Source organism: Anolis sagrei, chromosome 5 (assembly GCF_037176765.1).
Source record: "Anolis sagrei isolate rAnoSag1 chromosome 5, rAnoSag1.mat, whole genome shotgun sequence".
Lineage (NCBI taxonomy): Eukaryota > Metazoa > Chordata > Lepidosauria > Squamata > Dactyloidae > Anolis > Anolis sagrei.
Genome location: NC_090025.1, coordinates 140,602,634 through 140,629,595, shown reverse-complemented (window position 1 = coordinate 140,629,595; position 26,962 = coordinate 140,602,634). Strand labels below are relative to the sequence as shown.

At 38.7% G+C, this 26,962-nt stretch overlaps 1 protein-coding gene and 2 long non-coding RNA genes across 3 annotated transcripts in view; 2 read left to right on the top strand and 1 right to left on the bottom strand.

Annotated features, from left to right (window-relative positions):
* Positions 1-9,313, top strand: part of PPM1H (protein phosphatase, Mg2+/Mn2+ dependent 1H) — a 107,173-nt gene extending 97,860 nt beyond the window's left edge. Inside the window, exons 9-10 of the mRNA XM_060777538.2 lie at positions 2,985-3,136; positions 4,284-9,313. Coding sequence (XP_060633521.2) covers positions 2,985-3,136; positions 4,284-4,431 — 300 coding nt within the window. The 3' untranslated portion in view covers positions 4,432-9,313. The remainder of the gene's footprint in view (positions 1-2,984; positions 3,137-4,283) is intronic.
* An 11,194-nt stretch (positions 9,314-20,507) lies between these two features.
* Positions 20,508-26,028, top strand: LOC137097190 (uncharacterized). The gene is made up of 2 exons (XR_010910039.1): positions 20,508-20,658; positions 24,845-26,028. It is a non-coding gene; the product is annotated as an uncharacterized lncRNA (long non-coding RNA).
* Positions 24,285-26,133, bottom strand: LOC137097191 (uncharacterized). Its single transcript, XR_010910040.1, has 2 exons — positions 25,528-26,133; positions 24,285-25,454 (listed from the first exon to the last, which is right to left on the bottom strand). It is a non-coding gene; the product is annotated as an uncharacterized lncRNA (long non-coding RNA).
* Between the last annotated feature and the right edge of the window lie 829 nt (positions 26,134-26,962).

Below are 26,962 nucleotides of genomic sequence, written 5' to 3'. Positions count from 1 at the left end.
TTTAGGAGATGTTAAACCTGGAAAATGGCAGCAAACCAGCACAACAAAAAGAGGGAAGTGTTCTTCAGCCCTGGAACTTTACTTTTTACATTGATTAGAGTTGTAATGCTTGAAAGTATATAGTGCAACTAATGTGGTAATAAGTTATTTTGGTGTGGGAGTGAACAGCTATAATGAAGACACATCAAAGGTAAAGGCAGCAAAGTCACTGAACTACTGACACTAATATCATTTTCTCATTCCTTTTTAAAACTTTATATTAGAGGCATTTTTCTGCTGTTTTTTCATCAATCCCAAGGCCCTTGTTCATTACAAGTAATGAATTGAGCCAATTTCTAAATAGGGATATTAGTAACCACAATTAATTTCCCAATAACAGGTGACAGGAATGAATTACTGTACTTTTAAAAATGAACTTTTCAAGCTCATCTCTGAAGCTGATACAGTTTTGGTGCTATTTTTGGTCCTCAAGACAACACATTCTTCTCATCCATTACTTAAGAGATAAAGGTCAAATGGTTCCTTGTTTTTATGTGCAGTGGGTCACCGAAAGTCAGCTTCATGTATGTTGTTTTTACATGGGCCTTCATACATTAAGTAGCTATTCCTAAGTTATATGTTGCTTGCCCATTAATGCAGCAGATAGCTTCAACTGATTGTGTTTGATAATTGCCATATTCACTGTGCAGAGTTTCTGGCTGCAATTGTCTTCACGTGTCATACATTTAGCATGATGTTGATTTTCTGCTTATGTTGTGCATGATTTTGCATTTGTGGCAATTTGTAGGTAGGTTATAAATTTAACTCATAACTAAATAAACAATGAATGAATGACAACTTGGTGCTTGAGTTTTAGAGATAGAACATAGGAATCCCAACCATGTTTGTTTGTATGTGCATTGAATTTAGCTGTTGACTTGTCCCTATGAATTTAATTGTGTTTTCTCAGGCAAAGAATACTTCGAGGTGGTTCTGCCAGTTCCTTCTTCTGGTATATAGGCTTTAGCACCTGTGTTCATTGGCAGCCTGCAATCCAGTTACTAACCAGAGCTGACTCTGCTTAGTTTCTTAGATGGGATGGGATCTGGTTCCTTTAGGCCATATTTGCACCCAATTTCCTATGTAAATCTGAAAGCATTAAAATTACATGTCCTAGAATATGTTTCTCAAGATTGCAAATCAATTTCATCACCAGTTCTGGCTATGCTTAATTCATTCCCACCCATTCCCATCCAAACTACATGCAACTCTTTTTAAAAATAATTGCACTGAAATGTGGCTTTTGATGCCATTTTTTTATTGGTCAGGTAGATAAATCTCCATGGCTCTCAACAGATTGAGGCTCCATGTACTTGGTAGGACATTCTGATATTTGAGCAGAAGGGAAGTGTAAATCCATGAAAGCATATAAAAAGCTATTTGAGGGAGGAAATGATGAGCCCCATTTTAGTAGGTGGCATTTATGGTCTTCCAGTGTTATCTTTATATTGGTGTCTAAATGCCGGAGATATCTACCTCAGCAATGAGTTTACCGACATTTGAATTCTGTTTTCAGCAGTTAGGAGTCTATTTGGGTTTTTCTTCCTCATTGGTTTCTAATCTTTGACAGCACTTTTTTACTTTATTAAATGAAACTAAAATATTGCTTCCTTTCAAAAATCAAATTTTATCCATTAGAAGACAGATTGAAGGTTTACACTGGGACATAACTGCAATAAGGGACCTTGGCCCTCTGCATAGCAGCCTTCTGTGATGGGGGCAGGGGAGGGGAAGGGAGCCAATAATTGCAAATAATTGCAATTTACATTTGGGGACTTTCTGTAAAAATCAAATCATTTCAAAAAAGAAAGTTCAGCAAATCTGCAAAACTTATTGTATAATATTGTCCACTTCAGAAATTTATCATTTTTATTGTGAGAACAAAATGAGTTAAGATTTATATCCTCACTTTCAGATGTCTTGGACTATAAATCTAGGCTATCTGGCTTTGATGATTACAGGATTTGTAGTTCAACACATATGGAAGTACGAGGTTGGAGAAGACTCCTATAAGCATTTCGTTTTCCACAGTTTCTAAGATTAATGCAGCACAAACAGAAGATAAATTGCTCTCAGAGTCATGCCAAATGTATTTTCTAGCACATCAGTGGAGTCCTGACCCTGTCAACTACAAGGATAATGCAGCATCACTGCCCAGGTGCTGCTTCTAAATCCTAGTCCAGATAATAATTTCTTCTTGTCTAGTATGACAAGGTTACTTCACTTCTCTGAAAATACAGCCATTGCTGGAGTGATTAAAGTGCTCGGTTAGTAGTTCAGAAGGACTCCTGAAGGTTTCATTTTTGGACTTCAAGGAGACAGTTGGTTTGACAACAGGGAGTACAAGGCAGGCAACTATGATACCTGTATCTAACAGAAGACGTGCTTGGAAAAACAGAATGACCTTTCTCTTCATGCTGGTTCAGTGAAATATGGAAACTCAGCCAAGGAGTATATTATAGAGCGCATTCAGTGGAATGTTAGAGATTGCTTCCCCCCAACCCCCAATAAAGCCAGGAACAGGACTGTGAGAAATATTCTAACATGAGAGAATTTTTCAAATCTCATGAATACCCCAAACTTTGCATATTTTGGTTGCTTCTGGTTCAACCAGAATACAAAATGATACCTGCTGTTGTTTGCCAAATGAATATTCTTCCTTGGCTCTGGAGCAAGGCAGAATATTTCTACCAGAGACAAAAATTGACTGACATGGACCCTAATATAATATATAATTCCTGTTTAATACATTCAATCATTTGCAATTTTTATTTTACCAAATTCCTTCTGAAGGGTAGTGTTTTCAGATGGCCTAGGAATTGGGTGGGGGCCTTGTGTTTCAGCACTTTAAATCACCTACTAGGATAATTAAGTTGTTTTTCTAAAGAGGGGAAGGGAGATTATTTTTATTCATTAAAATATCTTGGTTTCCCCCTTTCTTTCAGGTGCGAGTGTATGATCTTCTCCAGTATGAACATGGCCCAGATGATGTGCTAATCTTAGCTACTGATGGACTCTGGGATGTACTATTAAATGAAGAAGTGGCAGAAGCTGTGACTAACTTCCTGCCAAATTGTGACCCTGAGGACCCCCATAGGTTTGTAGTCTCCGGTGTTTTTATTGCTTTTGCAAGGATATGGTTCAGACACACACACAGCCATTTTTGTGGCTAATATAGACTTCACTTTTTCTCTGTGTTTGGCTTCTCTGTGACAGAATTGCTTCCTGGAAAAGATTATTCATTCATTCATTTGGATTACTCCTTTCCCTCAATACTGGGACTCTTCTGCTTCTAAATTGTACTTTTTACTGAGTGCAGGACAAACCCATAAGAAAAGTTTATGGAAAGGATGAAGAAAGAAGGCACAGCTGATTCTAGTTTTAAAAGCAACATTGTAGTGTAGCTCAGTGGTAAAACACAGAGTTGCCAGATTCAATCCCTGGTAACTCCAGGTCATTCTGGAAAAATTTCTGCCTGTAATCTTTGAGAATTACTATAAATTATGCTGTGAGCTGGATCAATGGTCTGATTTAAGGTAGCTTCTTCTATTCCTGTTATCTTATACTACAAAATATGAAATGTAAAGTAGGATTTCATTACATGGATGACCAGTTAAACATACAGTTGACTAAATGATGGAATTCATATTTTGCCCTTCCCTAAGCTCCGCTAATATAGAGTATGGTCTAGAGCAGGCCTTCTTAAACCTTTCCCAACCCTTACGTGACCCCAAGTATATATGAATTTTAAATAGGTATAAAACCAAACATTTAGCACCTCTGACTATTCCTTCCTAAGAAAACCCCTATGAAATCCATGGGGTCACCATAATTTGACAGGCAACTTGATGGTGTGTGTGTACATAGGCATGTACAGAAAGACAGTGTCACAAGTTTTCAGTGTCACAAGTTTATAGGTTTCTGACTCTTTTATAAGCCCCACAACTATACACCAACATTGTGTTGTGGTGGTTCTCTGCTTAATTACCACATACTTCTGCCAAGTAAAGAAATCATTCCCATTGCCCAATACTTCTCTGTGCTTAGACATATGTTACTGTGAACTACCTTGCCCACACTGAGGGTTGACAGTCTGCTCAGTTTGAATAGCCTTTGATATGGAAGCACAACTGATGAGTTTTACTTCAATACAGGATGTTTGGATTGATTTACCTGCCCTGTAAGCAATGAAACTTTCATTTTCTCCAACATGTAATATCTGGATTTTTCTTCTTCACCTACAGGTACACATTAGCAGCTCAGGATTTGGTCATGCGAGCCAGAGGAGTGCTGAAGGACAGAGGATGGAGGATATCCAACGATAGACTGGGTTCAGGAGATGACATTTCTGTCTACGTCATTCCTTTAATACATGGAAACAAACTCTTGTAAAACCAGCACCAATACTAGTAATAGGGAACATTTGCTTTTTAGTAACAATTGATGGAAGAGACAGGCTATTAAGAAATGAGAATATTGTGTTTCTAACATATATATTCTTTACTGAGTTTGGTTGAACCTGGCTATTTCTACTTGAAATGTAGGGCTGAATTGTACATGATTTAAAGGTATCTCTTAGAAGCTTCCCTATGTTTATGTTTTTGGTGCATAAGAGGATCATCAATTTATGCTGCTAGAGTATTAGTAATTTCTTGTTAATGTCCCTCCTGGTGAGGACCAATTGTGATCTGATAGAATTTATCTTTCGCAGTTTGATGTAGCCTGAAATGTCACTGGAGATATGAATTTGGAATACCATAGTTGAAAATGGTAAGACAGCCCCTATTCCCTCAAGTCTCAGCTGATTTTACTTTTAAATGACTTTAAAATTCTAAGATATTAAGGTGAATGAAGCCTGATACATGTAGTTATTGTTTTTTCAAAAACTCTCAGTGGAGAAATTACAAAAGTTTTTATTTATATACATGAGTTCTACATTTTTGCTGTTTCACACTGTCATGAAAATATTAGTACATCACTGATCCTTTGATGTGTTTATGCAACAAAGTCCACTTTTTCCCTGGACTTGGTCCAGCACAAGGCGGTCCTTGTGGTCCAGTAAAGGTGTCTGAAGGAACAGAAAGACTGATTGGGAAATGTATTCTTGTGTTTTGTTTTTGTTGTTGTCAAAATTGGTGTATGTGTGCAACTAAAATGTAGCAGACTGGGAGGATTCTTATTTGCAAAGATGTCTCTGCAAATCAAAAAGTTCATTTGGCTCCAGCTATTTTTCATTCATTGAATGCTTCTGTCACCTGAAGTTACATCCTGTTGAAAGGATTGTTATTCAAGTACTGTTTTCTTTGTGGTATTTGGCAGATTTTTGTTTTCTTATTAATAATCTAATATTAATGTCTCCTCCAGAAGAACAGCTTTTCTCCTTTTCCTATCAAATGCTTCCAGCATTAATTCCCTTTACAGATTCTGTGAGATTATATTGACAGGTAGCAATATTTCTCATTTCAAATTCAGATGGGGTAGGAAAGGGATGTTGGCAAAAGACAAGAATCCTCAGCATCTTGCTTTTCAGTACCTATGCTTTTATACATCAATGCAGTGTCAGAACAGATTGCTGTAAACATTCCAGTAAGAAACACGATCAAGTAAGAACTATATATGTACATGGCTACAAATCACCTCTTCTAGGCTGGGTTTTATGTGGATAATTTAAACCATCATTTCATTGGTTACCAATGACTAGCAGTTGAGTGATTCGTGTGTTTCCTTGCAAGCCAGAAGCTATAGAAATATATCCTTGCTTGTTGTTTTTTCAAAGTCATGTTGGATAGCTGGGAAGAAATGAACTGTCAGAAACAGTAGACAAGCGATTAATGATCTCAGAAGTGTTGAATTCTTCCCAAACGAGAAGCTGCCAATAGATAAAAGAATGCCACATGTTCTTGTAAGTGTCCCATGTTTCTACATTTCATCTCATTGCAATAGAATTAGCTTGAAAATAAACACTATAAATGCCTGCATACTATTATTAGTCCCAACTAGAGCAGGTTAATTCAATCAGTAGACATTACTTGTCTGTTGACTCATGATCCAACAATGGATTCAATGGATTTGCTCAAATTGGAATTGACTAACAGGATTAAGGTACTATTTTTGCCAGAATACACATTTCATTTACTCCATTAAACTTCACAAACCACCTTTGCATCAAATAACAAAGGTAGAGATATTTTTCAAGAAGTGATTCCCACAGTAAATAAAATTTCAATCTAAAATTGAACCAGCTAGAAATCCTTAGTCTGTAATATGATGTAAGTTTGGGGGCGATAATGTGTTTTTGTAGCAAGGTCTCCTAAAATCTCTATTTCTATAAAAAGCAACATTTCATCATTCAGGCTTTTTGCAAATCAGAACTACTTCTGACATAATTTCCTATTTGAAATAGTACTTCCTTTCTACTACAGGTAGAAATCAACTACTACTTCTTACTTTTCTGCCTTCCTCCATAATAATCTGGCATGGATGTAGTAATACACATATTTGTTTTTCATTTTGGGCCAAATTCTAACCCAAGCTTAAGTCTCGTTTCCTTAATTCTTATGAAGTATCTCGTACCCTTCAGTATTAAATCAGCATCACTTTGTAATACAATCTGGACCTTAAAATGCTACCAATTTTGTTCATCCTGTGTAGTAACCACAGGATTATCAAAGTACTTTTTTGTGCATCGGCCACTTGTAGTGCCAGAACAGTAAAAAGAAAAATCTCTTTGGTAGTTCACTATAACATTGGTAGCAGCCCTTAAAGGAGGATATTTACCAGCACAGAAACACTCTAGATTGAAGTGTCAATGTTTTCTACCATGATGACATGCCACATTTGATTACAATTCTGCAACATGAGTGGAAGTCAATATGTCTGAAAATGATCAATATCAGGAATTAAACACATTTGGCATCAAAACATCACATGGATAGAAAGTTCCTTTTTATTATCAGTAATCAAAAAGGCATTATCTGAACCATTTAAATGAAACAGTGTGCTGTGTGATTCTATATTGTTTCATCCAGATTAAGGGACAAAATTGCAAATGCTACTTAATTTGCATAATGTGCAATGGAAGATTATATTCCCCAAAAGATTATTTAAGATGTAGCAGTAGAATGCTAAAAAAAAATTAATATATATATATATGTATTAAAAATGTGCTGATATTCAGGCATAGGATTTAACCTATTTAAAAAAAGCAATACACCTAGGGTTTCTTGTTTTTATGCCTCCAAATTACCAGACCCGATCATGTTATTCCTTTCTATGGCTTTGTCTATGTAATTCTGCAATGACTGAAGAGCACTTTTGGAAGAGTGCCAAACCCTACTCAGGATTCCTAAAGAAAATGTAGACATTTGTGTTTCCTGCATACTAAATGACACTTCATTTCCCTTCCTTGAATGAATTCAAAAGAGTAAGTGGCAGAGTTTATTTTAGTCTCTCTTGCAAGATGCAGTTAGCCATCCTTTTTACTCAGTTGGAGTCCCTTTGTTCCAAATACACATTTATATAAAATATTTCAAAACTTGTTTGAAAGTGATGCTGTTGAAACTGCATTTTCTAGATGAATGCATTTTATAAGAGCCTGTGGCTAGGATTTAAAGAAGCCTCCTTGAAAACCTTATCCCAAATTTGGGACTGTCATCCGATGAACTGGCTATATTTTAATGTCCTGCCTCACTACTTGTAACATATGCTTTGAGTGGCTTTGGGGAGTTGGACATCAGGCCTAGTGCTGTATTCTTTTTTTCATGTCAGGAGCGACTTGAGAAACTGCAAGTCGCTTCTGATGTGAGAGAATTGGCTGCCTGCAAGGACGTTGCCCAGGAGATGCCAGGATGTTTTAATATTTTACTATCCTTGTGGGAGGTTTCCCTCATGTCCCCACATGGGGATCTGAAGCTGACAGAGGGAGCTCATCCGCACTCTCCCTGGATTCAAACCTCCGACCTGTTGGTCTTCTGTTCTGCCAGCATAAGAGTTTAACCCATTATGCCACTGGGGGCTCCTATATTAATCCACTATATTAATATAGTTTAATAAACTATATTAAATATATATTGTATTAATAAACTATGACATGAAACATTTGCAAAGCTCAGCAGAGGCTATGCAAATGTTACTTCAATTTTTATTTTTGGAAAAGGCAAGTTCCACAGGATGACAACATTCAGGTCACAATTTCATAACAGATCTTTGTTCCTGACTGACATGTGTGTACTAATACTTAAAAATAATTTTCTTCTGACTTGATGGAAGTCATTGTCCAGATATAATCAAAGTACATTCACTTTGCTGTAGCTTCAGCAGTTGTATAACCCTAAACTTTCAGCCCAACTTTTTCTTTGCCAGGTTCATCAGTTTTAGAATGACATTTAGCCTCTTTCTAACTGTGATAATGATAACATTATTTAAAAATTTAAAAATATTCCAATAAAGAGACCCCTTTCAATACTTACAAAATACCCAGGAAAAATAAATCAATTAAAAATAAGAAACTACACTCACAAAGATTTTGAAATAATTCAGCTTATTCAATAAGAAACTTTTCAGTACTTTTCTGACCATTTGTTTCAATTGCTCAGGAATGCTGTCCTATATTTAAGCTTTGATTCTTGTCTTTCTGAATTATACACTACAACCTTCCTAAATCCCATCTCAGTTCTCTTGTCCATTGCATATGCACTCTTGTAGTTTGCTTATGTTGAGAACTATAAAGATTGCACTCCCTCCTCCCCACATCTTGCTTGCTCTCATCAGTTTGATTTCCTGTTGTGTGAAGATGATACGCTGAAAATGATGTAGATAGTGGCCAAATACCTCTTCAATAATTCTGCCAAATTCTACCTATATTATACTTGAAGGAGGCTTTTTCCCTGTCAACCTCCACTTTGTTTTATCGTTCCATTGTGTTCCATTTTAATTCAGCAGCTGCCATTTCCTTGATCCCTTTGTTGGCACAGTGACTGTACTGAAGGAATGTACCATTTTCTGGGCTCAGCATTCCACACAATAAAAAAGAATCTGTTGGATTTAAAGGGGGGGAAACGAGAGGATTGGATCAATGTATTTAAGCGTTGTGACTGTGAAACGTCAAACTTTTTGTAACCTGAGAACAAAAATGTTTAGTAAAGGGATATATTTTATGTGTTTTGAAACTTTTCAGTGCGATGTAATAAAGAAGGGAGCTGGAAAATGTATGCACAATAAAGTTTTAAAATGAAATTGTAAAAAAATAAACATAAAAACTTATTTTGGCTCTCTATTTTGGACAGTGTTGCTGTGAGCTTTTTTTTTAAGTGTGGTTGAGTGCTGATTGGCAAAAGCACTTGAAATATTCCAGTCAAAGTATAAAACCAAACTCAGAACTCTACACTATGAGATTTCTTATGAGCTGTTTATATTGCAAATATAGAGTTCTGTAGATACTTTAAATGTTCCCATTTTGCCAAGTCCTATTGGAGACAGAGAAAATTGTGTTGAGTAAGAGCACTGGACCATCTACCCAATTTTGTCACCTCTGTTTGGCAGTGGCTTTCTGGACTTTAGGGCAGCTAGGATTCATTACTGGCCCCCTGGTATTCTTGATGTATCATTCATCTAAAGTACAAATCAGGACTGATGGTTTACAAAATCAGATAAAATAATCTGTATTCAGGGTGATATGGTGCACAATAGGGCTGGACATCCCCTGGACAGATGCCCAATTCTTTCACACCAGAAGCGACTTGCAGTTTCTCAAGTCACTCCCGACACAAAAAAATATCCGTTTGCTGGGGATGGTGGGAAGTGTAGACCAACACACAGGAGGTACCAAGTTGGCAATGCAGTTGGTCCTCCACATTTGTGGACTTAACTTTTGCTGATTTGATTATTCACAGATTTGATATGTTCTCTCTAGGTCTTTCAGTGTAAGTTACATGGTCAATTTCTACTAGAAGCTGATCATAGAATTATGCTGGAGGACCTAGAGCAGGGATCCTCAAACTTTTAAAACAGAGGGCCAGTTCACGGTCCCTCAGTTTGATGGTGTTGGTGACTTCAAGTCATTTCAGATTTAAGGCGACCCTAAGGTGACCCTCTCATAGAGTTTTCTTGTCAAGATTTATTCAAAGGGGTTTGTCCTTGTCTTCATCTGAGGGCCCTTCCACACTGCCCCTATATCCCAGATTATCTGTTTACCCAAGTTATCTGTCAGTGGGGATTCATATATTCCAGTTTAAAGCAGATAATCTGGGATCAGATCCTGGGATCATGCAGTGGGTTCTGAACCAGTCTGAGGTTCAAACCACTGTACCATGCTTTCTGAATTCCTTCCTTCAATTTCCTCCTTACCTTCCTTTCTTTCCCTCCTCCTCCATCCCGCCTTCCCACTTTTTCCTTCCTTCTCTCTCCTTTTTCCATCCTTCTTTCCTCATTCTCCTTCCTTCCTTTTCTTTCTCTCTTGTTCATTAATTTGTTCTGCTGCCTTCTACACTTTCTGTGCTATCCTATCAATCCACCTTACTTTTGGCACAACAAAAACAAAAGGAGAGGAAATAATACACACGGACCCACAACACCCTTTCTTATTGGCTCCAAAGAAAGTCCAGGTGCAGGCACAAATGGCAGTGGTGACTCACAAATGGTGAGTCTAAAATCTAGGGCAGGGGCTGGGTAAATAATCTTGGCAGACTGTAGTTTGAGGACGCCCGACCTAGAGATTCTTAGAACACTTTGGGAAGAGGTCCGCTTCCAGTGTTCTGCCAATGACAGCTGGTTTTTTTTTTCCTTAGGCAAGATTGTGGATCTAGTTTCCCCCGACCAGGAAACTTTCACTAAGAACAGGACTAGTGTTTGTGTGCATGCCTTTGAGGCATTTCTGACTTACAGCAACCTTAAGGTGAACTATCACAGGGTTTTCTTGGCAAGATTTCTTCCTAGGTAGTGAGCCACAGGCAGTAAGACTGAAAGAATGTGATTTACCCAGTTGGTTTCTGTTGCCAAGTGGGAATTTTAATCCTCAACTCCAGAGTCTTAGTTCAACACTAAACCACTATGCAACACTGGCTCTTCAATAATGTATCAGTGTACTGGCCCTTAAAACAGGGGTGAACAATTTGTCATCCTCCAGATGTTAGGGCTATGTTTCCTCTCAGTCTCGGCCACCACAGCCAATGATGAGGGAGCCCGTCCAGGAATATATAAGATTGCAATTCACATGCCCCTGCTTTAGGAGTCTCTGATGAAGAATAAGAGAAGAATCAATAATTCTGTTTGTTTTATCCCCAACAGTGCTTTTGATTGCCTGATTCAGTATCTCCACTGGAGATTGCTTAGGAGAGGGGGTGGGAACATCAGGTGCTTTCTGAATGAACTGAGGAATGTCCCAGTAAGTGGGAATTTATTTTATTTATTATTTATCCCAGTAAGTGGAAATGTATTAATTTATTAGGAATTAGGGGGGATTGGGAAGGATTCACTACCTAGCACTGCAATTGCAGTGTTAGTGTGCATTCCTTGTGCATGGCACACAAACACTGTGTCGTGTCATTGCTTCTTCTGAGGCTGAGAGTGCGACTTGCTCAAGGTCACAAAATTGGTTTTTGTGACCAAGCAAAGATTTTAATCCTCATCTCAAAAGTCCTAGTCCAACATTCAAAACCTCTATGTAACACTGGCTCTCTGATATTATATATATACACTGATAATCTGTCGTTATTATAAACACTGTTGTTTTGTCCCATTGAATCAATTGTTATATGGTGAGTAAAGACATAGTAAATTTAACTGATTCAGTGGTTGTTCTCTAGCTTGGACGAACAAATAAGATACAGACCCAGATCAGCCCAATCCCTCACTTGCAAATACAGAGATAACAGTAATCAGTTCTTCATTGCAGACAATAACAGAGGCCTCACAACCTCTGAGGATGCTTGCCATAGATGCAGGCGAAATGTCAGGAGAGAATGCTTCCAGAACATGCCCATATAGCCTGAAAAACACCGACAACAACCCAATAACAGAGGCTTTGGCAGAATACTCTTCTGCATCTTTAACTCAGTTAAATATTATTTTGCCTGTGCATTGAGGAAAGCTCAGCAACCCTGTTTTTCATTCTGGAAAGAAAGGGAACTTGACAAGCTCATGGATGTGTGGGAAAATAAACTTGAAATCTGTAATTACGGGTCTTTAGAATATGGATATTGCTGCAGTCAGAAGGAAACTGAAGATTCAATGCTATCCCTTGTTTTTAAGGGGGGGGGGGGACCCCAAATCTTAAAAATTCAGATTGGGAATGCAAGTTACCACTGATTACAGTTATGCTGAGTTAATTCTTCATGGGTCAGACAAGTCTTGAAAAGTTATTATTACAAATAATCTCACTCTTTATAAAACTCTGTATGCTATTAGCTTATGTTACATTATGAGATAAATATTGCTTTTTGTGTTTCCAGTTGTGTGTGCTGACCTTAACATAAATTGATAGATCTTTCAAAATGTGTACTACTATTACTACTTTCCTTGGAAATTAATTCCTCATAAATATACTGCACATTTTGAATCTGGCACACAAATATTTCGACTACAATGATATTACAAATACTGCTATAGTAACATGCCTTAAATGCTTACTAGGTATTTAAAAATACCACAGTGATCAATTAAATGGAGAAACATTACCATGAGGTGACAGTAGCCCATCATTCCCATTTTTTTTAGCAATGCTCAAATCTAACTGAAAACAAGCATTTTCTAATTATTTACTTATAAAGGTTTATTCCACAACACAATACCCCCTGCTATCATGACAAAATGCCAGATAATGTTGGCATCACTACAAAAGCCAGTGTTTTAATAAAATGCTATGAAATAAGGTGGTCCACTTGAAGTGGGAACTTATTCAGATTCTTGCAAAATAATTTTGGCTGGAATCATTTGTTTGTTATGAATGTGTAACCAAGAACTAAGGTCCTAATGGCTGTTTTGTATTTATGATCCCTATGTAACCTACATGAGGTCTATGTAGGGACCATGAAATCCCCCAATCTCCACTTCCCAGGAAGGAGCCCCTGCAATCAAGGAACCTGTTATTCATGTTAAGAGTACATGTAGCATTAAGCTTTATTGTAATAATTCTGCAAAAAAAATTATGTTACTAACATAGCTACTTCTTAGGTCAAGAGAGGAATCATGGGAAGCCAAAAAGGTGGAGAAAACATCTCTAAGAGTATCAGTTTACATCACAGAGAAGTCTGGAGATATAGAGGGTTGACACTCCAGGTCACACAAACTATCTACTCCCCAATGTGAGGTATTCTTCACTCTTCAGTGCAAAGTAGTTTCATTTCCAACAACTATGTTGATTGGGAAGAAGCTGCTTAACACCATCTCCTCCTGTTAATGATCTTTGGAACTAATTGCAACAGGGCCCCTGCTTCTGATTGTCACCCCAATTGCTCAAATGAGGGGAGGGGATTATCAGATAGCTGCTTCCCAATTGACATGGGAACAGACTCCCATCAATCGCAGCACCTGCTTCCTGGTAAGTGACTGGAGAGATTGGGGTTGAGCGCATGGCATTTTATGTACAATGTTGACACGTAAATAAACTCCCAACAAGATTCCAACCTTTTATTTCCTCCCTGCACAACAGAAAATGCAGGGCCAATAGTTGAAATACAAGCTTCTCAAGTGTTTTCCATTCTTAGTACTGATACAGGCAGTAACATATCTATTAATAGACTCAAATGCATAATGTATACTCTGGCCTGGTAAAAATGGAGGGGAAATCTGGAATTTCTAAAAAAAATTCATTGTTCAACACAGACAAGAATAGGCCAGAATCTAGAGCTAAAAAAAACAAACACCGAATACAACTTGCTGTCTTCTTGCTTTGCTCTAGCCCTGGGGTCCTCAAAGTTTTTAAGCAGAGGGCTGGTTCACAGTCCCTAACTAGTGGGGGGGGGGGGGGGGGGAGGGGAGCTATAGTTTGAAAGAAACATGAATGAATTCCTATGCAAAGTGCATATATCTTATTTGTAGTGCAAAAAATTGAAAGAACAACACAATATCTTAAATGGCAAATAATTTTAAACAACATAAACATGCCAGTATGTCAATGTGAAGTGTGGGCCTGATTCTGGCTGATGAGCTGATCAAGTTAAATTAGGATTGTTGTTGTGCCTTCAAGTCATTTCAGACTTAGGGCGACCCTAAGTCTAATGTTTAGTGCGGGTAAATGAACTCCTCAACGCATTAACTAAACAGACTCCATGATGAATATCATCAGATATGCCTGACCCTTTATGAGTGATAGAGATGTAGACGCATGATGTAATATGATGTCATCATATCCTTTGTTGCACTTGCCTCAGGTTATGGGGGGGGGGGGAGGGAGAAACCTTGGTTACCAACTCTCTTAATACCATTTTAACCTCCAATATTTTTGAGATAAAGAGTACAAGATACTACTGTATGAATACACATTCTGCAAAACCCAAGTGGCAGTATTACACTATAGTAAAAATGATGTCATTGTACTCTATACATTCCATGGGTTTGCTCAAAGGAATCACTATTTAGAACACATTTAAGAATGGTCCCTGTTATTCCTTGTGTTACTTGTATAAATTTAAAACAGAATAATGCAGCCCAACAAAAACAATTGTTTTCTTGGTGTCTTTGTTTTTAGGCTAATTCCTGGGGTTATTTGAGGCACTCAGAAAATTGTATTGGATAGACCGCATCAACTCTAGTTTCTTAAAATATAGTTGTCATTATTTCTGGGTGAGCAGATAAGGGCTGGTATATGGCATTATGTTCTATAACTCAAAAACTAGAGCTGATAGGGAAAATTGGTGCCATTTCTGGAAGCAGCAGGTCAAATTAGCCTGGACTAGGTCTTACATTTGAGGGACCAGTATGTGTGTTGGCCAGTGCAATTATTGTGTAACCTTACCCACCCTATATATAGTAAATAATATCAGTGCCACTTCTTCACACTGGAATAATTTATTATAAATTTATGGGCAATTACACACTAACAAAGCAGTGTCTTGTTTCCAAATTGGTGGCACATTGCTGGTTTTCTTTGAAATCCACTGTTACCAAGCCCTATCTTACTCCTTTGTCCTGCCATCTATCTTGCTCAATAATCACTCTTCTTCATGCAAGTAAATGTAGATGGAAAGAACAGAACAGTGAAAGGTTAAAATGGAAGCAGGCTATCTTTCATCAACATGGTAATTTTTCTGCTTGGCTTGGCGCCAAATGCTTGCTGCAGCCACTAGCTGCCATTCCAACATGAGTGACAGGATCTTTAATAAGAGTGTAAATAAAAGCCAGGCTGAGAAATGAGTTTTCCATCCCAGCAATCACTGGCCTAACCTCTGCTGTAAATAGTCTTTCAGAGCATCGCAGATGGAATACCTGCACCTGGGGATCAAGGCAATCTCTGAGCAATGCAATTTAAGCAGCTGGGTACCATCAAAACATGAATTAGTTGGGATAGGCTGAAGAATTCCCATATATATGTGTGTGAAATCTTTTGTAGAAACAAATAGTTCACTCAAAATTTTCCTAACACTACAGTCTTGCTCTCTCCCCCCCACCCCAATGCCATTTGTATTAAGCCATAAGATTTTCCATAAGATGGTTGTAACAATGGGCATTTAATTCATGGTTATTGATTAAACAACTTTAAGGTGATTGATTTGACCACAGACTAAGTATGTAAGGTACAATAAACACAATAGGTCATTCTGCTCCTGGGATGGGGGGAGGGGCAAATGGTTTCCCTGGGACAAGACAACAATTTTAAAAATCCTTTAAAAATGTTAACAAAAGTAGAAGAGCTCTGTAATCTATTTCAAAGGCGAATGGCTACTTTTGGTGGTTTTCAGGTGGGGCAAGAGAGAAAGAGCCATTTGGGCAAGGTGAGCACATGTGTCCTGTGGCCACTTCCCCCTCCCCTAGACTAAAGGCCTACTCTGAAATTTGATTTACTGACTTAGGTGTACCTGTCAACTAGACCCCTTAAGATGAATTTTAAAAACCTTTATAACATCAGTATGAATGTTTGTTAAGTATTTCTCTGAGACACAGCAAACACAGATATTCAGATCTACAGATCCACTTACAAATATTGTGCTACTCGTATAAATATTTTAAAGAAAAAAGAACAAAAGTTTTTAAAGGGCTAGGTTCTTATTCTCTTCAACATGTAGCAAAAGGTCTGACTCTTGGCCCTAATGAAAGCAGTCACATTGCTTGTTTAATAAAGCCCACTAACTAAAATTCCATTTTCCCTTTCCAATATTATACAATGTATCTGTCATTTATAGCTAGAAGGAAATTTAATTTATATGTTGGATTGGAAGTCTCCTTCCACTTACAGAAAGCATTTTTTCTGAAAGGACTATTTCCAACTGCTGAGCAGGAAGAAACCTCAAATTCATGTTTATGAACACTGAAATCTTTTTGATAGCTCATTAGTTCATACATTAAAAATAAGAACACTCCTTATTTACCATCTTTCTCATGTAGATCTACTGTGAAACTACATGAACTCTTGCACAAGTTAATATTTCCTCTATTTAGTTACTGAATTCAAGAAACAATTTCTGCTTGAAAAAGGTGTGTTATACTGACCTCAACTCCAGAGAATTATCTATTTACAGATGCCAATGTGGCACAATTATTAAAATGAATTGAGCTATATGCTTATTTACATTCCTTTCATTTATTTTTGAAAAAAAGAAGACAAAATTCACAGGAATTAAGAGAATATCTAACTTTTTAAAGCAAGATTTCAATTTACATAAATTTAATTAATAGGGAATTCTATTATACTTTGTTGTACTTATGACAGATTTTACAACTTTTAAAAATCAATGCTTGTTATAGATTTACTAGGATAACAATTTAATGAGTTTAGAAATGGCACCAAAATCTAAAAACAAAATTCATTGTTTCATATATTCTTCATATGCATAGCCTAACAATAATGTTAAACATGATATGTTTAATAATTTTTGCATGAAACAAATTTTATGCAAAGTAAACCATCAGAAAGCAAAGGAATAATTATCTCAGTGACCAGTGTGGACAATTTTGTATTTTAGGAGTATTCTGGATTATGTATGATGTTCAAACATTATATATAATGAAGAGGTCAAATGTGGTTCCCAGCATTTGAGTTAAAATGAAAGAACTACTAATGAAATGCAAACATCAAAGTTAGCTCAATAACAAAAGTTGAATTGTATTGCAACAACACATGAATTTGTTTTGAGAAAATCTGTGAAGATTATTTCAAAGTTTATTTCACCTGCAAAAATAAATTCCTGGTGTTTAAACAGATCCTTTCCAACCTTCTGAAGTTAGCTTTAAAAAAACTGCAATATTAATCACACATATTTGGAAACATGTGTCCCAATCTTTCTTCATGGGATACCACTGTTAAACTATTTCTGTTGTTTTAACAATACTGAGAGATGTATTTATTACTGCAAGATGGTGGGAGAAGATTGTGTTTCCTTTCATGCATCTGATCAGACTTTCCACGTCCAAGTTTTTGCTACACTTTTGTGGTGGGGGGGGGGGGGGGGAGGGAGAAGGCTGAATGAAAATTAGCAAGGTATCACAACCTAAACATTTCTCACCACTGTCTGGCTAGTGCCAAACACAATTTATTCATCAATAAAGTTCTCTTTAAAGGTATCATCCTGTAAATTCATGCCGTAAGGCACTGGAATTTCAAATCTGGAATATGTGCTTAATTTAACAATTTCTAAAATTACCTAATATTTCTACTTTTGAATGCTCTAACCACACAAAATTGTATTAAGACAACAATGAATTTTAAAACTAAGAAGGCCAACTATATAAGAAAGAACCCCAATAAGTTTTAAACAATGAACTTTCACAAGTAAAGATACATTATTGCTTTCTAATGAATAACTTTATATTTATTATTGCAATACAAATTTCAGTTTAACAAATGACAATATCTGTAATAATCATACAATTTGATTATTTCAGTTTTGTATTTTCCATTATGTCTTGCATAAAATAGTAACTATATTACAACTCTTTGAAGAGACACAAAAACACATACACTTATTAAACATGAACTTAAACTAGAGTTATATAGCTTTAGGTCTATAAAAAAGCAATTCCTCTCCAAACAATTTTGATATGTTCTTCATTAGATATTTTTATTTTTGTGAATTGATTTATTTATTTATCGTATAAGAAGCAAACCAAGAGTATAGTTGTAATGTATTTAAAAACACAAAGTTTAAAACTTGGCATTATAACCAGAAGCATGAATTGATAAAGTTAGAGATTTTTGATATTAGAATATTTATTGACCTTTTTATTATTACTCTCCGTGCTTTTGGAATACACAGGGATGGGATTTTTTAGACACTTCTACACACTAGACAATTTAAATTTAAATGAATTATAAAACTGAACACTAGTTTATAGCACCTTTTACTAGAAAGAATCAGAATTATAGAGTTGGAAGAGACCTCGTGGGTCATCCAATCCAACCCCCTGCCAAGAAGTAGTAAAATCACATTCAAAATTATGTTCATTTTACAAAACTAAAAACAGTATTTGCATTACCTTTTCTGAGACTTAAAAAGATTTTTCAAGATTTCCTCAAGTATATGGAAAGGTCTTCCTTACATGCAGCAGAACAGCCTAAAGAAACACTGTACACAAAGGGCACTCAACATTAATATCTTAAAATGTGTTTTATTCATGTGCCCTTCAAACCCAAATTTCAATAGCAATTATAATTCAAATATATCTGAAAGTCATCATTTAAAAGGATGGACATTAATTCATTTGCTTCATGATATATCAAAACCTAATATATTATTCCTCATCTAAAGACAATATATCTGTCATTTATATGATATATATAAAATGGTATAGTGCAATATAGTAATATATAATACTGATATTGTATTATGCTATTAATATAATATATTGTATAAAATATATATATTATAAGTTGCTCTGAATCCCCTTCGGGGTGAGAAGGGCGGCATATAAATGCTGTAAATAAATAAATAAGTGTTGAGATGTTACCACATGCAAGGTATACAACACATACCAGTTATCCACAAAAGATTGGTGATGTCAGCACACAACAATTTTATGAAATAGCCATTGTCAGTCTGTTACTGATGCAAAACTGACATATTTAAAAAATACATAAGGCATTTGCTAAGGGACCACACAAGTAAGTACTCAAGCAGTTCAAGTTCAGATCCTTTAAAGAAACAACAATTCCCCTCCCTCTTCTAAAGGAGACTAAGGGCCCTGCCACACAGCCATATAACCAAGAATATCAAGGCAGAAAATCCCACAATATCTGCTTTGAACTGGGTTATCTCAATCCACACTGCTATATCCCAGTTCAAAGCTGTGTGGTAGGGTCCTTAGGCCCCTTCCGCACAGCAGAATAAAATCCACATTGAACTGGGTTATATGGCAGTGTGGGCTCGGATATTCCAGTTCAAAGCAGATATTGTGGATGATCTGCCTTGATATTCTGGGTTATATGCCTGTGTGGAAGGGCCCTCAGACATATGCCACCTGAGAACAATGAGAAAGCCTGGCATCCCGAAGCAACCCTGGAAGGAAACAAAAGGGCTCTTCATCCTCCAGCGTCTTCCTCCGCAGCCGATCATCACCAGCACTAGCAAGGCAGTAGCTTGCGCAGTTATCTCCACAGCGGGCAATGTCACAACCCGACCAACAGCACAAACTACTACCTCAGCCAGGGCCATGGTGCGATAGACACATCCATCATCCTGGAGGGAGAAGGAAGAAAACAGACGGGTTGATGGTGGGAATCACATTTCGATTGAATGATGGCAACGACGACGTCGTCCTCCTCAATTTGCAGCAGACACCAGGCAGGCCTTCTTCTTCTCCTTGGCCTGGCAAGAAAGGCAAGCCCCGCCCAGGCCTTTCATGAAGGGAAAAAGGAGGGAAAGAGGAGAGGGAGGGAAAGGGAGGACGGGGCCAAGTGGGAGAGGGGGAAGCCCGCCTCTTCTCTCCGCCTTCCCTCAGGCTCCTTCGGACATTTTGCCTCCTCCGCCTCAAAAGCTCCCTCTTTGCTGCCTTCTTTCCTTCCACAGGCGAGGCCCAGAGGCGCCATTTCGGGATGGAGGGAGGCAGAGGCCTTCTCTGAGGCGCCTTGAACTGCCATTTTCCTCTCCTTCCCCCGCAATCTCCCATTGAAGGGTCATAAAGGCCCTCCCTCACGTCCCTCTCCGCTCGCCTTCCTTCCCCACCGCCTCTTCCTTCTCTGCCTCCTACTGACTAAACCATAGAGATGGGGAGGGAGAGAGAAAAAAAGGCTTCAGCCACGTGACCAGACTCACCCGTCATAGGCCGCCGGCGCCATTTTGAACAAGGAGGGGGGAGGGGGAGGGGCGAGCCGAGGAGGGCGGGTCTCTCTTTTCTCATTCCTTCGGGCCGCCTCTCCACATCCGGGTAACTGGACTGTGTTCACGCGCCGTTTCAGGCGGAAGAGAAAGAGGCGGGAAAATCTTCCTAGGCTGAGGAGAGATGGGAGATGTAGTCCAGGCCTAAACGAAGCAGGTAGATTGCAATGAACAGCAGATAACGTTTTTTCTTCTGCTCCTTCTTGACCGCGTAATATTTATTTATCGTGTCAGGGGCAGACCAAACAGTTGCGTTGCATTTTCTAACACACAAACAAAACACAAAGTTTGCAAACTTGGTATTCGATTAAATGTCCTTTGACCAGTGTCTGGCCACTTGGAGTGCCTCTGGTGTTGCCACAAGAAGGTCCTCCATTGTGCATGTGGCAGGGCTCAGGTTGCATTGCAGCAGGTGGTCAAGTGGTTTACTTTTCTTCACACTCGCATGTCGTGGATTCCACTTTGTAGCTCCATTTCTTAGCATCTCGTGGTGCCAGAGCACAGTCTGTTCAGTGCCTTCCAAGTCACCCAGTTTTCTGAGTGCCCAGGGGGGAGTCTCTCATTTGGTATCAGCCATTGATTGAGGTTCTGGGTTTGAGCCTGCCACTTTTGGACTCTTGTTTGCTGAGGTGTTCCAGCGAGTGTCTCTGTAGATCTTAGAAAACTATTTCTTGATTTAAGTCGTTGACATGCTGTTTGATATCCAAACAGGGGATGAGCTGGAGATGTTGCATAATATGAAACCAAACACTCAAGATATTGAAGAAGAAGGCACATTTTGAACGGGGTAGTCGGAATAGAGACAAGTTTAGCATTCCTTATTATTATTATTATTATTATTATTACTATTTTATATTATTGTCCACTGAGGGTAATAGTATGATAGCTGGGTCCGGAAGCTCCGAGCATTACAGAGATGCCGCATTGCTCCTTCAAGAGGGCTGTTTGCGCAGGAGAGACAGCTAATGTAAGCCAGGCCGGAGACAGATAATATAGGAGGAATGTGTTGTTCATTCGTTCAGTCGCTTCCAACTCTTCGTGATCTCATGGACCAGCCCACGCCAGAGCTCCCTGTCGGCCATCACCACCCCAACTCCTTCAAGGTCAGTCCAGTCACTTCAAGGATGCCATCCATCCATCTTGTCCTTGGTTGGCCCCTCTTTCTTTTTCCCTTCCATTTTCCCCAGCATCATTGTCTTCTCTAAGCTTTCCTTTCTTCTCATGTGGCCAAAGTACTTCATCTTGGCCTCTACTATCCTTCCTTACAACGAGCAGTCGGGCTTTATTTCCTGAAGTATGGACTGGTTGGATCTTCTCGCGGTCCAAGGCACTCTCAGAATTTTCCTCCAACATCACAGTTCAAAAGCATCTATCTTCCTTCGCTCAGCCTTCCCTATGGTCCAGCTCTCACAGCGGTAGGTTACTACTGGGAATAGCATTGCTTTAACTATACGGATCTTCATCGTATAGTGTGATGTCTCTACTTATCAAGATTGGTCATTGCTCTCCACCCAAGAAGTAAGCGTCTCCTGATTTCCTGGCTGCAGTCTGCGTCTGCAGTCATCTTTGCACCTAGAAATACAAAGTCTGTCACTGCCTCCACGTTTTCTCCCTCTATTTGCCTGCTATCAATCATTCTTGTTGCCATAATCTTGGTTTTTTTTATGTTTAACTGCAACCCAGCTTTTGCACTTTTTTCTTTCACCTTAATTAGAAGGCTCCCCAGCTCCTCCTCGCTTTGGGCCATCAAAGTGGTATCATCTGCATATCTAAGGTTGTTAATGTTTCTTCCAGCAATTTTTACCCCAGCCATGCATTCGTCAAGCCCCGCACATCGCATGATGTGTTCTGCTTACAAGTTGAATAGGTTGGGTGAGAGTATACAACCCTGCCGTACACCTTTCCCAATCTTGAACCAGTCTGTTGTTCCATGGTCAGTTCTTACTGTTGCTACTTGGTCCTTATACAGATTCCTCAGGAGAGAGACAAGGTGATTTGGTATCCCCATACCACCAAGAACTTGCCACAATTTATTATGATCCACACAGTCAACGGCTTTAGAATAGTCAATAAAACAGAAATAGATGTTTTTCTGAAACTCCCTGCGTTTCTCCGTTATCCAGCGGATATTGGCAATTTGGTCTCTCGTTCCTCTGCCTTTTCTAAACCCAGCTTGTACATCTGGCAACTCTCGTTCCATGTATTGCTGGAGCCTTCCTTGCAGGATCTTGAGCATTACTTTACTGGCATGAGAAATAAGGAATGTAAGAGTTCTTTAGTGGTGAAAACCTAACCCTGAACCGTACCATAACCCTAACCCCTTAACCAAACCCTTGCCCTAACCATAACCCAAACCCTAAATCTTACACTAACCCAAACCCTAAACGTTACCCTAAACCGTACCCTAACCTCTTACTGTAACCCAAACCCTAAACCTTGCCCTAATCCTTACCCTAAGCATCCCCTCCTTTCTATCCTTCCTTCATTCTCCCCACTCTTACTCCACCCGCTCTTTCCTTATTCACAGCTGCCTTTGCAGCATCTCTGTAACGTTCGGAGCTTCTGGACCCAGCTATCATACTATCACCTGGCTGAGATAGAGGCACCTCTGCTTTCTGATAGTTCAGTGCGCACCATACTGTAAGTCGCTTCTGATATCCTCTGTTCGGATATCAGCCAGCACGCCAACTCCTTAAATCAGAAAACAGCTTTTAAAGATCTACAGAGATACTTGCAGGAATACCTCAGCAAGCGAGAGTCCAAAAGTGGCAGGCCAACACTTGGAACCTCAATTCATGGCTCCAAGTAGCCCCCGGCAGTGCAACGGGTTAAACCCTTGTGCCAGCAGGACTGAAGACCAGCAGGCCGCAGGTTCGAATCCGGGGAGAGTACAGATGAGCTCCCTGTGTCAGCTCTGGCTCCCCATGTGGGGACATGAGAAAAGCCTCCCACAAGGATGGTAAGAACATCAGAACATCTGGGCATCCCCCCAGGCAACATCCTTGCAGACAGTCAATTATCTCACACCAGAAGTTACTTGCAGTTTCTCAAGTAACTCCTGACACCACAAAAAAAAATCAGTGGCTGATACCGAATGAGAGACTCCCTCCTGGACATGCTGAAGACTGGGCGACTTGGAAGGCGCTGAACTGACTGCGTTCTGGCACCACAAAATGCAGAGCCAATCTTCAGAAATGGGGCTACAAAGTGGAGTCCACGACATGCAAGTGTGGAGAAGAGCAAACCCTAGACCACCTATTACAATGCAGTCTGAGCCCTGCCACATGCACACTGGAGGACCTTTATAGCAACTCCAGAGGCATTCCAAGTGGCTAGCTACTGGTCAAAGGAAATTTAGCATAATGCCAGGTTTTTAACTTTTGTGTTTATAAAGTGTACCCTCAGTTTGCTTCTGACATGATAAATAAATAGCCTGTGCAATGTTTCATGGACATAAGTGATTAAAAATGTTATGAATTATATTATCTTCAGGCTATGTAGAACATCTATGAGACATACATGAATATTGTTTTTAGACTTTTGTGTGTATATGCCAGGCATGGGCAAACTTTGGCCCTTCAGGTGTTTTGGACTTCAGGTACCACAATTTGACCTGAAGTCCAAAACAACTGGAGGGCTAAAGTTTGCCCTTGCCTGGAGGAATTCCAAAACAGGGAAAAAAATCCAAATACATTCCCAAGCATTTTTTTATAAGGGATAATCAGTCTCTATACACAGGAGCAGAATTATGACACAGGTCACTTAATACACGGCTTTACAGAATGACGTTTTTACACGAGTCTTTCGTACATTTTATTGATGGTTTTTTTTTTACAGCATTCCTGAAAATTGAATGAAAACACATGAATTGGATCAGAAACATACTGTCAAGGGCGAAAGTACAATAATTGGCCCTTGGTATCCACTGGAGCTTGGTTTCAGGACACCCTATGAATACCAAAATATATTGATATGCAAGTCCCATTATCATAGAATCCTAGAGTTGGAAAAGACCAGTCCTGCCCCTGACATGCAGGAACACACCATTGAAGCACTCCCGACAGATGACCATCTAGCCTGTGCTTAAAATTCTCCATCACACTCTGAGGCAGTGTATTACACTGTAAAATAGCTCTTTCCGTCAGGATGTTCTTCCTAATATTTAGGTGGAATCTCTTACTGTAATGTCAATCCATTATTCCATATCTATATACGAGGTTGTCTCAAAAAGTAATGCCTCCATTGCTCTAACTTTTATTTCTTTCACAGCTACTGGACGATATGATATGCATGATATGATAGAGGTAGCCTTACTCTACTGATAACAGTCCTTTCTTTCTCAGATTGACTGATTAGAACCATGAACCTGAAGCTAAAAGAAAGAGCCGTCATTGAATTTCTGGCAAAAGAAGGTTGTGCACCCAAGGAAATCCATAATCGCTTGAAGAATGTTTATGGGGACACTGTAATGGACATCAGCAATGTGCAGCGTTGGGTGAAGAAGTTTGAAAACGGAGAAACAGAAATTGCAGATATACCGAGAAGTGGCAGGCCGACAACATCAGTCACAGATGCAAATCGAGAATGTGCTGATGAATTGATTTGAGGAGACAGACGCGTTACAATTCAGAATGTTGATGCATTGAATGTCTCGTATGGCTCTGTCCAAGGAATTATTGCTGACTTGGGATATCACAAAGCGTGTGCTAAGTGGGTTCCCAAGCAATTGACTTAAGGAGGCAATAAGAAAGGAGAGACCTGTAAAAGACGTTTGTTCTATCAAGCTTCATACCGATAATGCACGCCCACACGTCAGTTTTCACAGCCCAGACAATTCCTAAAAATGGGCTGGTCAGTAGTGCCTCACCCACTCTACAGCACTGATTTGGCCCCTTCAGAATTTTACTTGTTTGGACCTCTGAAAGACAACCTATGTGGATTCAGATTCACTGACTTGAACTTTGAAAAATTCAGGGTTTTGCTCTGGGACTCATGATTTTAAAGCTCATAGGTCCCGGAGCAAAACCCTGAATTTTTCCAAAATGGTTTTGATGCCCGGGTTATATGATGGTGCAAATAGTAGTTTTGTGTAGAGGATAATTCAGGCAATGATCTGTAGCAACATCTGCTGTTATAGGTTCTTTCATAGTGTTTTTTGATGCAGGAGGCAAAACCTTTTGACCCCTTGTATATATTGACAAAAACAAGGTTTGCTTTTTGGCTTAAAACATTTTTTTTCAAGCCATGGATGGTTGAATCTTTGGATGCAGAATCTGTGGACATGGAAGGCCAACCCTAACCTGTACTGGATTACATTCCTTAGTATGTGCTAAACTATGGGCAGCTTTAAGAGAATTTCTTTCCCTTTGTAGATTTATAAATGTTCATTTTTAGGATGCCGCAAACTCTTTTGTCTCTATTTAAGATTTGTTGAATCCTTAAATGGCTTGGATTGGGCAGCCCTTCGGTTATCCTCTGTTGTAATCATCTATAGAGTCTGGAACAAATTAAATCAAATTGCAATTTAGTGAGCATCTGTTCTTTTTCATACTTCACAGTCTATGCAAAACAAGGAAAAAAGACAGCTCAGATGATTTACAGTTACACAACCAATGAACAACCATTTTTATAATTAATGGTAGACTTTAAAAAACTGAATCTGCACCATCTATGGAAAGGGACTGTGACTAAATCACTACAAGCAAGCTAGATAGTAACCATATTTATTATATATATAAATAAAATAATACCCTGCTGTCTAGCTCTTTTCTAACAGTAATAGCCTTGCACCTTATTAATTACACTTACATGCTGTCTTTTCTCCAATAACCTTGAGGGTGTTAGTTTTATTTTATTTATTTTTAAAATGACCAAGCCTTAAAACCCTCTCTAACCTGCCTCCCATATGTCAAAAGGTTTGTTACTTAAGCTGTTTGTCCATGTACAATAATTGAACTAAATAAATATCATAAAAATTACTGCACCACTGCTACAAACCATGCGGAGATATGCTTCTGTGGTTACTTTTTTGGCCCCATCTCCCTAATACTATACATGATTTCATATAAATGACAACAGATATTCTAGAGAAGCTGGTTTGGACTAAGAGAAATTCTATACTACCCATGGGAATCAACACAAACCTAGTTACTCTGCTTTCACAACACTAGAGAATACTACTCGGTGTTGGTTTCATCCATGACTGTACAAGTCTCCAGTCCTCAATGGGTAGTTATCCTAGATAGATTAGAATGAGGGATTCCTTCCCCAAGTTCCCTTTGCATGCCTGTCTCAAGAAGGGGCTAAGAAGAGGTGTTGTCTTACTCATCCTGTATGCCACTATCTCCTCCCCCCTTTGAATACGTAGCAATGTGATATATTCAGGGAAGACGTAATTTCCTCTTTAAAGGTATTTTTTTTTATTGCCCTGGGCTTGCCATGCAGCCTGTCTCCATTTTTCT